This window comes from Phoca vitulina, unplaced genomic scaffold, assembly GCF_004348235.1.
Source record: "Phoca vitulina isolate PV1807 unplaced genomic scaffold, GSC_HSeal_1.0 scaffold79, whole genome shotgun sequence".
In the NCBI taxonomy this organism is placed as follows: Eukaryota; Metazoa; Chordata; class Mammalia; order Carnivora; family Phocidae; genus Phoca; species Phoca vitulina.
In genome coordinates, this window is record NW_022589782.1 from 602,963 (window position 1) to 614,612 (window position 11,650).

The 11,650-nt window shown below is 58.5% G+C and overlaps 1 protein-coding gene across 1 annotated transcript in view; it reads right to left on the reverse strand.

Moving 5' to 3' along the window:
* Positions 1-11,650, reverse strand: part of ADAP1 (ArfGAP with dual PH domains 1) — a 59,153-nt gene that overhangs the window by 27,042 nt on the left and 20,461 nt on the right. Inside the window, exon 2 of the mRNA XM_032394019.1 lies at positions 1,749-1,879. Within this exon, the coding sequence (XP_032249910.1) occupies positions 1,749-1,879 (131 nt within the window). The remainder of the gene's footprint in view (positions 1-1,748; positions 1,880-11,650) is intronic.

Here is an 11,650-nt window from a genome sequence, read left to right on the forward strand (position 1 = left end):
AGCAGTGTTACTCGTAAGAGCAGGAAAATGAGATGACCCAAGCGTCCACCGATGGATGGGCAGGTGCGTCAGCCGAATGTGGCCGGTCCACATGGCAGGAATTACTCTGCAGTAGAGGGGCGTGTGGCCGGGACACCTGCCACCACATGGTGAAGCCGGGACGCGTGGTGCTCCGCAGGGGGCGGGGGCCGCAGAGGCCGTGGGGTGGGGGCGCTGTGAGGGGCTCGTTTGGGGAAAATACTCCAAGATCAGGCAGCGGGGATGGCTGTGCAGCCGTGTGGTGGAGCGAAGCCTCCGCGGGCGGGCTGCATGGTGTGTGAATTCTACCTCCGTGACGCCCTGGTGAGTCAAACCAGCCTGGGGCAGCGCAGGCCCATCGAAATACCCGAGAACCCCGAAAACCACAGAAGACTGATACATCTGACTACATCAAAGTAAACAAGTTTCCACTGCAAAACCCACCACGAGCAAAGTCAAAAGACAACCCAGAAAAACCGTCTCCTACTACCACCTCGAAGGGTTAAATCCCCAAATAGAGCCGAACACGAGAAAGCGAAACAGCCAACTCCGCCCCAGCGAGGGGCCAAGGGCGTGCAGGGGACAGCCACAGACACTAAACCGTGGCACAAGCTCTTCAGTGTCCTCAAGACACAGAAACGCCCCGTGACGGCCCCACAGGGACGCGGCGGAGGAGAAACACGGGGGCCGGTGTGCAGGGATGTGGCGAAGGCTCTCACGGGGTGGGGGGTGTGGGGGGAGGCACAGACGCCGCTGGGGTGGGAGACTGCAGTCACTCCCACGCGCGGGGATAGGCTTCCCGGCCCGAGGGGCACAGGTGCGCCTGCCTGGCGGTCACTGCATCTCCAGGCGCCTGGTCCAATAGCTCAGGCTTCTCCGCAGGAGGGCTTACTCTGTGTTCACCAGGGGTCGGGGGGCCCACGCTCAGGGCACCTCCGAGGAGACAGAACGGCCAGCCGGGGGCCTGGGGCCCCCACACAGTCACGGGCTCCCTGCACGCACACGGCCTCGGGGAGCGTCCCGGTGCTCGTCGGCAGATGGATAACAAGGTCCCTCCACTCAGTGGACGTCATCCCCTCATAAAAAGGAGCGAAGCCCAGACACGCACTAGAACGCAGGTGACCCCGGACACGTGGCGCTTGGTGAAAGAAGCCAGATACCAAGGCCCCCCAGTGCCCGATCCCTTCCGTGGACATGCCCACAGCAGGCACATCTGGGGGGACGCAGAGCAGATGAGCATCCCTCCGGCTGCATTCGGGACGGCTAGGGGCACGGGTTTCTTTCTCAGGGATGAAATGTCCTACAAGGGACCTTGGTGACAGTGGCCTGTGAATGCACCGAGGGCTGCTGAGTGGTGCGTGCAGACTGGCGACCTGGGGGCCAAGGGCACAGGACACGTCTCACCCCGCCTGGCCCCCTCCCCCACCCCTGCCCTCACTCCCCACCCATCCCGCTTCACACCCCTGTCCCCATCCCATCCCCATCCCTCCAGCCCCTCTCCCCTGCCCCCGCCTCTGCTCTCCCCCCATCTCATCCCTACCCTCACCCCTCTACCCCTCACCCCCACCCCAGGTCAGCATTGGCCCCAGTCAGGAGCTTGGAGCACCAGGGGTAAAGGGACCCCCGAGGTGTCTGACCTGGGGGGCCAGGCCGAGGGCACCCAGGGAGCAGCAGGACTGCAGGGTCTCCTCCCCACCCAACGCCACCCCCATCCGCTCGCAGGCCCATACCTCCACTTGGGCCTCCTCCCAGGCATCCAGCCGGACGGACTTCACCTTGCTGACCTGGGGGATGTTCCGGTGGATTCCGGAGCAGCTCAGACAGATGAACACCCCCAGGGTGTAGGAAGCCCAGTCGGGATCTGGAAAGCAAAGGCCAGACGCTCAGGGAGGCTCTGCCCCAGGGAATGAGCATGGCCGGGACTCTCTCTGGCCTCAGTCTCCCCAGCTGTGCAAAAGGAGGCTGGCAAGGAGATCCCTGAAGCTCACAGGCTCACGTCTCATGGGCTCGTGTCCCACGCGAGGTCTCCCCTGCCCGCCACAGGTAAGCAGCCCCACCCAACATCCCAGCTGCTCTGTGGACACCCAAGTGGACAACCCGTGGCCACAGGAGACGTGCTAGACGATGACATGCTATCGGCGCCACGTGTGTCAGGCATGACAGCGACGCGCTCAGACACACCTTGAAGTCTCGCTCACCCGCAAAGTGCAACGGGAACACGTGTGTGCCCGTGTGCGTGCAGCAGTGTTCAGAGTGCTGGCGGCCACGTGACCCCACTGGGGGTGCAGGTCCAGGCGGAAGCACACTCGCAATCTCTCATATTGAACCAGGCAAGCGGTGGAATGTGGCACCTGACAAACTGGGGACTGGTGGCGGCTCCAGTGTTGTTCCTTGTGTTCCGTGCACCCATCCCAGGAACCGAGTGTGGGGGCTGGGGGCCAAGGGAGGCCAGCACCTTCCACTTCTAAGGAAGGCTCCTCCTACAGCCGTGTGGTTTAAATCCAGACACCAGGAGGCCCAGAGCCCCTCCTCAGACACCGAAGGCCGGACCACAGGCCCACAGCACTGTGCCAGAAGTGTGTTTGCAGGGTGTGTGCACGTGTGAGTGTGAGTGGGCAGGTGTGGGTGTGCACATGAGCGTGTGAGTGGGCAGGTGTGGGTGTGCACGTGTGAGTGCGCGAGGGCAGGTGCGGGTGTGCACGTGTGAGTGTGCGAGGGCAGGTGCGGGTGTGCACATGAGCGTGTGAGTGGGCAGGTGCGGGTGTGCACGTGTGAGTGTGCGAGGGCAGGTGCGGGTGTGCATGAGCGTGTGAGTGGGCAGGTGTGGGTGTGCACGTGTGAGTGTGCAAGGGCAGGTGCGGGTGTGGGGGGCTGGTGCAGCAGGCACCTCTGGTTCCTGGACCAAGGACCCAGCAGCCCTGGCCCTGGGGTGTCCGGCCCTGGCCCCACTCGCAGCTGCCCGAGGGCACCGGCCATGCCTTGGGCCCAAACCTCCCTCCCTGCCTGTTTGGGGAGACAAGCGCCAGCTCACTGTGAGATCCGAGAGGGACGTGGGGGGCCGGCGGGCTGAGCAGTTGAGCACAGGGGTTCTGGTGGTTACAGGCCTTGCTCACTTTCCAAACCTGACCACCAAGCTCACAGCATCCCCGTCCCCAAGGTGCCTGTGGGGCGTGCGACCTGCTCTAGGGTCTAGCAGAGGAAGTGGAGGCCAGGGAGGCAGATCGCTTCTAAGGGCCCCCAGAATAGAGAAGTTTCAGGAGAAAAACAGCCATGTCATTGTGAGGGCCCCGCACGGAGCCCCACAGATGACTGTCCGTGGGGGCTGGTGATCCTCTCAGCCATCGCCTCCAACTTTGCCTCGATGCTTGTTTATGGGGTGGGGGTGGCTGGTGCAGGAGGGGACTCCTGGTGAGTCTGGGGGGCTGGGGAACTGGGAAGTGAGCCCATGCAGACATAGGCTCCTGGCCGGGAACCTGGAGGCTGGCGCTCTGAGACCAACAGGGGCCCCAGTCCCCCACCTCCTCCCTGTCCTGGGGTTGGCTGACACCAGCCTTCCCCACTGGGGCCAGCGAGGGGTGCAGCCCAGAGAGCCTGAGGCCTCAGAGCCTTGGTTCTGGGGCCCTTACCCCACTCAGAAGAGCTGTGAGCAGAGGGGCAAGGCAGACCACCAGCCCACCCACCCATCCTCCCGGACATCCCCTCTGTCCAACCCTGGCTCCCTGCCATTCCCCCCACGGCCCCCCACAGCCCCTTTGCCTGCTCCGCCCACAGGCCACTGGCCCCGGAAGCCAGAGCATCACATCAGCTTTCTGTTTGGAACCTTCCGGGGACTTTTCACCACCTCTCCTGGCTCCTCCCCGGGCACTGCTCCAGCCCCCCAACGACTGGGCGGCCCCTTCCTCCCACATCTCAGTGCAAATGTCACCCTCACGGGGCCCCTGGCCACCAGCAGGGGGCACCCTCATGGGTCCCCCATCATAATGCCCTTCTCGGTTCTTCACGCCATCTGCCAGGCCGCCGTTGACTTTCTTTGCCTGTTTACCCAGCACCGCCTGTCTCGACCCCTAGAATGTAAACGGGTCAGGCGCCTGACGTGCTTTGGGCCCTCTCCCAGCAGCCCGGTCCCCAGATGTCCACACAGCCCCCACAGCCACGTCCCTGAGCTCTGCCCCCCCGCCCATGGCTCAGGGGACACTAAGGGACAGGCCACCACCCTGCTGCCCTGAGCACTGACCCGGGGAGGTGTCTTGGCCGCAGGGCTTGACCGCAGCCAGAAGCCAGGCCTCCAATGTACTGGGGTCCGCAGAGCAGGCAGGATGGGCATGCAGGGGACCCAGAGAGTGGGCAGCGGGGGAGATCGGGTGAGGAGAAGGCCACGTGCCCCAGCTCCGTGCCTCCCTGAGGGCTGGGTGGGGGTCAGAGGGCCACAGACCCCCCCTCCAGCCCAAGCATGCTCGGCAGCACACAGACAGAAGACCCCCACACGTGACCCAAGTTTCCACAGGAACCTGGGGATGCATAGAACATGCAGAGAACAGGACAAGGGTCCGCAGCTCTGCATGAACCAACCTTCCACCTCCATCCCCTACTCTCAGAAGACACTCCCCGCATTTTGGTAGCATTCTCCAGAAACTGCCAAGGGGGCCACACCGAAGCCCCTGGTACTCCCCCCTGCCAGGCCTCTGCCCCACGGGCCCCTGCCCCACGGGCCCGTCTGTGGCCACAGCCCACCCTCGGCAGCCCGCCTGGATGCCTGGGCGCATCCACCCTCCTTGGGACCCGAGAGCCGCTCCCTCTTCCTGAAAATGCGGCCCCACCAGGAAATGAGCCACTCCTCTGGTCTGAGAGAACACGAGCAGGGAGGACCCATGTGGGCCAGCCGCACTGGGTCCCACCCCCTCCCCACCCTTCCTAGCTGTGTGTCCCAAGGCGAATTACTTAACTGCTCTGTGTCTCAGTTTCTCCTCTGTAAAACGGACAGCACTCCATCAAGGACACCGAGACCATTCATACACAGACAGCAGCGGGCCGGCCTGGTATGCAGAGTGCCCAGCTAATTCCGGTCATTACAGAGCGCCATGCACAGCCTGTCCTGGGGGATCACTAACAGCTTCCCCGGCCACCCTCAGCCATGTCCCGGTTCAGACACTCATCTCCTCAGCCCCCCTGAACACGGGCCTGTGGCAGAGACCACTGGGGCTCTCCAGCATCCGTCTCTCTTCCTCCCAGGGGTCACAGGGCACGACACTTCCCAGCCTCCTGGAATGTGACCAGAGGGACCCATGTCCCTCCAGGCCTGGCTGATGGCCACCACCCACGCATGGTGCTCCATGGTGTCCCCATCCTCAGCTGATGGGTGGGGGTGGGGAGACTGACGATGGGGGAGGGGAGGAGGCCCCTGCGTCACTGTCTGGAGCAGAGAGGCCCCAGAGAGCTGGGACCAGGCACTTCTGCAAAGCACTGTTTGAACAAGTAGCAAGTCCTGTCTCTGAGATGTGGGGCTATTTGTTACCGCTGCTGGCCTTCCTTACAGTCTGTCTCCCCATTCACTGTGGGCTTCTCGAGGACAGCAGTACCCCAGGACCCAGCACAGAACCTAGCCAAAACCAGGGGCTCAAGGGCTCGTGATGAACGAACGACCAAACAGCCCTACGTCTGCAGAGTCCCCACTTCCCAAGAGAGAGCCAAGGCCTTCTGCCCCTGCACCGACACACATTCACCGAGGGAGGTGCAGCACGGGAGTGGTGTTGGGCAGAGCACAGCGGCTTTGTGGGGCAGAACCGCGTGGCAAGGGTGGCACGCGGTTTATAGTTAAGAGCTGTCCCGGTGGACCAAACCGAGGTCCAGAAAGGGGAGAGTCCCAGTTCCCCCACCGGGCTCTGTCATCCCCAGAAACGTCCACCAAAGCTGCTCAGTCAACAGTTGTGCACGGAGTGACCAGTCTTGGGCAAGGAGCAGCCCTTCTGGGCCTCACCCTCCTCCTCTGTGAAATGGGACAGTAATGGCGACTTGCAAAATGAGCCCAACTGGGAAAGTCACTGCGGCGCAGGAGAGACCCCACTTCTCACCACTCGCTGACGTCTGCTCTGCACCTCTGGCCCAGGCCTCTCTCCTCACGGCCTTCATTGACTCGTGTGGAAATTCTGAGATCAGCTGAGCAAAGACCACCAAACACTCCCGCTCAGCCATCCTCCATCCTTAGACACAGGCTCTGGGACAAGGCTGTCTATGTCCTGGCCTAGAAGACCTGTTTACAGAACACTTAAGCAGGGATTGGCAAACCGTGGCCCTCAGGCCTGTTTCTGTAAATAAAGTTTTATTGGCACACAGCCACACCCATCATTTACATTTTTGTCCGTGGCCGCTTCTGCACCACAACGGCAGGGTTGAGTGGTTGTGATGGAGAAGGTGTGGCCAGCAGAGCCTGAAATATTTACTATCTGGTCCAAGCCCTGTGTCAGAGGGAAAAAGGGTGAGACAGATGTGAGCCCAAGGAGGGCATTTGATCAGAAGGGGGCGCGTACGGCCACTGCTGATAATCATCTCTCTGACAACAAGGCTCCTAGGCTTAAGGAGAGGTTATAAACCTGCCTGACATCCTGCAGCGGGCCCCAGGACCCACCGGGACCCACACTTGAAGGCTGTTTGACCCCAGCCCGCCCATCCAGTGGGGGTCTGGGGCGATATGCATGCACGCCCTCAATCATAACTCAAGCAGCTGCTTCCAAGAGGGCTCAAGGGAGCCTGAAATTAAGAAATGGAGACACTAGGCAACACAAAGTTATCACTTGTGCCTTTTTAAAGAAGATTTGGTGGTGGAACCCCGTTACGCATCCGCGAGAATGTGAAAGGCCGACATGACCAAGTGATGAGGATGAGAGAGGCTCGCAAACAGCACCAGCAGGAGTGCAAGTTGGTTCAACTCGCCTTGGGAAACGGCGTGGCAGTTGCTCATATAACTAAACATCTCTGTCCCGTAAACCAGCAATTCTAGTCCTAGGTATTTACCAAAGTGAAATGAAAACATGTCCACAAAAAGATTTGCATACCCAATAATATACAAAGATACATGACCAACAGCGATTTATACCGGAATGCAAAGCTGGCTTCATGTTTGAAAATCAATGTAATTCGCCATATTTACAGATTAAAAAAGAAAAACCGTATGACTGTGTCAGTAGATTCCGAAGAAGCACGTGATAAAATGTACTATCTTGGTAAAAATTCTCAGAAAACTAGGAATAGCGGGGGACTTTCCCAACTTGATATACAGCATCTGAAATCACTGACCTCATACCTAATGGAGGAAGACTGAATGCTTTCCCCTAAAATCAGGACCAAAACAGGAATGTCTGTTGTAATCACTTCTATTCAAAACTGAAGTGGAGATTCTAGTCAGTGCAATAAGGCAATAAAAGAAATAAAAAGCTAGGGTCCCTGGGTGGCTCAGTCTTAAGCATCTGCCTTCGGCTCAGGTCATGATCCCAGGGTCCTGGGATCGAGCCCCTCATCGGGCTCCCTGCTTGGCAGGAAGCCTGCTTCTCCCTCTCCCTCTGCCCCTGCTTGTGTTCCTGCTCTCGCTGTGTCTCTCTGTCAAATAAATAAAATCTTAAAAGAAAAAAAGAAATAAAAAGCTTCTAGATTGGAAAGGAAGAAATAAAACCTCTTTTATTCACATACAACATGATTATCAATGTAGAAAATCTGATGGATTCTACAAAAACACTACTATAAATAATAAGGCTGCAGGATATAAGATAAATATACAAAAACCAATTATATTCACATATATCAGCAATAAGCAGCTGGAAACTGAACATTTAAAAATACCGTTTACATTCTGGAGATTGTTGCACAACAATGTGAATGTTTTAAATGCTACTCAACTATACTTAAAAGAGGGTAAAATAGTAAATTTTATGTTATATATATTTTGCTACAATGAAAAGTTAAAAACACCATTTACAATTACATAAAAAAATGAAATACCTAGGGGTAAATATGACAGTGCACTGAACACTACAAAATCTTGCTGAGATACATCACAGACCCCCTAAATATGTAGCGAAAGATAGGATTTTCACGGGTTGGAAGACTCGATATCATGAAGATGTAAATTCTCTCCAAATTAATCTACAGATTCAATGTAATCCCAGTCAGAATTCCAGCAGGATTTTTAGAATTTTTTTAAAAGATTTTATTTATTTATTCGACAGAGAGAGACACAGCGAGAGAGGGAACACAAGCAGGGGGAGTGGGAGAGGGAGAAGCAGGCTTCCTGCGAAGCAGGGAGCCCGATGCAGGGCCCGATCCCAGGACCCTGGGACCATGACCTGAGCCGAAGGCAGACGCCCAACAGCTGAGCCACCCAGGCGCCCCTCCAGCAGGATTTTTAAAATATAAATTAACTGATTCTAAAATTCATATGCAAATGCAGGGGCCCTAGAGTAACTAAAACAACCCTGAAAAAGAATAAAAACAGAGGACTAACACTACTTGGTTTTAGAATTTATCGTAACGTTATAGTTATCAAGACCGCGTAGTATTGGCATAGAAACAAGGAGATCAATGGCACAGAATAGAGAGCCCAGAAATAGACGCACACGTGTTACTGACGAAGGTGTAGAGGCAGTTTAGTGGAGAAAGAATCGTCTTTCAGCACATGGTGCCCGAACAGTTGGATGTCATCTGCAAACATACTAAACTTCAATCCGTGTCTCCTGCCATGTACAGAAGTCATTCAAAATGCATCATTGAGCTAAATGTAAAACCTAAAGCTATAAACCTTCCAAAAGAAATCTTTGTGACTGTGGGTTAGGCAAAGCCTTTCTGGCCACAGAAAATTTAAAAAATTAAATAAATAAGATAGCTTCATCAGAATTTTAAGAAAAGATCTGCTCTTTGAAGGACGCTGGTTGAGACAAATTACACTGGGAGAAACTTTGCAAATCATGTATCTGATAAAGGACATGAATCCAAAGTGCACAAAGGACTGTTCAAACCAAATAATAAGAGCACAAACATCTCAATGAGGAGAAGAGGCAGAGGGAAATGTATCTCCGCGGAAGGGATGGGGGCGCGGGGCAGGGAAGGCCCCACAAGCCTGCACTCTCCTCCCAACTCCCTGGCAGGCTGAGAAGGGGTGCATTTTATTGTGTGTAAATCACACCTCCATAAAGGTGAATCTGAGAATGCAGTGGGTGTTTCTAGGGCCCCAGCCCTACCCCAGAGACTGGAGAAGCAGAAAAATCAGGGCCTCTCACCCTGGTGCAGCCTGCTCTGCGGGGTCAGCAGGAACCCGCTTTCTCTATGAGATACGCCCTCCCTCTCCCAGACCCGGCAGCCACGCTCTCCCAAAGGCTATGTCCGGCGGGCACCCGGGGGCCTGGCCTTGGAGAAGGAAGCAGGAATGTTCCAGGCACCCTCCAGAGCCTCCCCCGCCATCCCGTCCACCTCCCCACACTCCCTGGGGGCTAATGATTGAGCACTGTATCTCGCCTGGTCCCACAGCTCCATCCAAGGCTGATCCTGCCGTTCATTGCCGCCCTCCCACACGATGAGGCAAATAAGGCCCAGAGCGGGTCAGACACTTGCCCCAGGTCACCCAGCGGCAGACTGGAGCAGACCAGCACTGGTGTCCCGGAGCCCACGCTCCCCGCCCTGAGCTACTCTCCTTCACAGGTTTGACACACGCAGGTGCCAGGCAGGGGAGGGAGAAGGGGGTCCTGGGGGTGGAGGCGGTCTCCCAGCTGGGCATCTGGCCAGGCCCACAGGCAAGACCACTGCTCACGGGTGGTCACTGTGATCCCCAGCTGCCGGCAGGGCTCCCCAGCGCCTCCTGACAGCCAAGAGTCGGCTGACCTCACACTTAGGCTCTGAGCCTTTCAGCGGAAGAGGAGGGGGATCCCTCGCCCTGTCCCACAGAAAAGCTTTGCGTCGCAGCAAGGCGAAGGCCACCAGGAGAGGCGGGGCGCCGGGGAGGCGCCGGCAGGAGGGGGACTGGGCTGGACCACTGGGAAGGAAAGAAGTAGAAGCTCGGGCAGCTGTGCGCTCCCGCGGTGTCTGCAGCGGGGCTGGACCAAGCAAGCGGGACGCTTTGACCTCACGCGCCCAGTGTGGTTCCCCCAAAGCTCAGGCTATTGGTTGCACAGCATTTGGTCTGGATGCCATCTGCCCAGCAAAGATCTGGCGCAAACGTCACCTCTCTGGGAGTGACTCGGCCGGCCTGACCGCGAGGCACCTGCACACCGAGTGTGTGGCCCACGGGGTGATCCTACAGATGGAGACGTGGGCACCAGCCTCCCCCGGGGGCCAGCCAGCCAGGGACACGGTCCTGCCGCTCTCAGGACTCAGCGACCCTAGAGGGCCCTGTCCGAGCACCCCACGCCCAAAACACTGCCCTGGGGCCTGGGGCGGCTTTTCAATTGAGAGCCCTGATTTTAAAGAAGGATGCTGACTCCAGCAGGACAGTTCTTGAGGAGACTGAGCAGCAGTTTAAGACTCCTGGGCTCCCGGAGAGGGACCCCCTGCCCCCCGCAAGCGCCTGAGGGCGGAGTGCCAGCAAGCTGGCCCCACAATGGCGCCCACCTGTCGCCCCAGGGCAGCCCCAGCACCCCTGTAGGAATCAGGAGCAGGTGACTCCCTGACTCCCTGACTCCCCAGATTCCAAGCCCCGCCCTCCTCCCTAAGAAAGCCTCCGGGCAGAATCTCAGGAGGGCCACCCTGACCCTACAGGCAAGGACCTCCGGAGGGGGTCTGTGTGCACACTCAGGCGGTGGGAGGACACGGACAGCTGGACAGAGGCAGGCAGGAGGTCCCCGAGAGAGAAGGGACAGGGCTGATGCTTTTGCGGTCCAGGTGGCCAGGGTCTGCCCACCTGCACAAACACCCACAGCCCCACATCAGAGCCCGGAAAGAGGCTCCAGGCATGAGGTGTCTGCATGTCCACATAAGCCTCACACTCCGAAGCTCAGAGCCCCTCCAGGGCAGGAGGGCCACGGGCTGGGGTACCCCGGCACCAGGACTCCTTTAGCCCAGGCAGGAGGGCCCCACACCCCACTCCAGGCTCTGCTCTGGCCGCACCCCTTCCCCACGACGCAGGGAGCCATCCGGAGCCTGCCCATCCTCTCTCTGGGCACCAGGGACTTGGGGATTCCTCGCCCAGTAGCCTGGAGGGGGCCTCCAGGGCCTGTGTCCCCCCAGCCTGGAGAGGGCCTCCAGGGCCTGTGTTCCCCCAGCACAGACCACGCCCCAGGGCATGTGCTCATGTGCATGTTCGAGCTGCAGACAGAGGCGAGGGCGGCAGAGAGGTGTTTGGCCTGAGTCTGCATCTCTACTCCTGTCCCAGCCACACGACCACACCAGGCTGCCCGGCGCACCTCCAGGCCACAGCCTGGCCCTCTGTGCGGTGGGGCGACATCACCTGCCAACCAGGACAGACTCTGCCCCAGGCCACCAGCCTTCTCCCAGCTCCTCCCAGACACCCCTTCCTCCTCCCCCCCTCCCCTGCCTCCCAGGGCTGTCATTGCCCTCCCTTCTCCCCGCCCCCACTGCTCTGCCTTCTCCCCACTTCTCCCCCCCACCGCTCTGCTCCTCCCCACCTCTCCCTCCCCACTGCTCTGCTCCTCCCCAC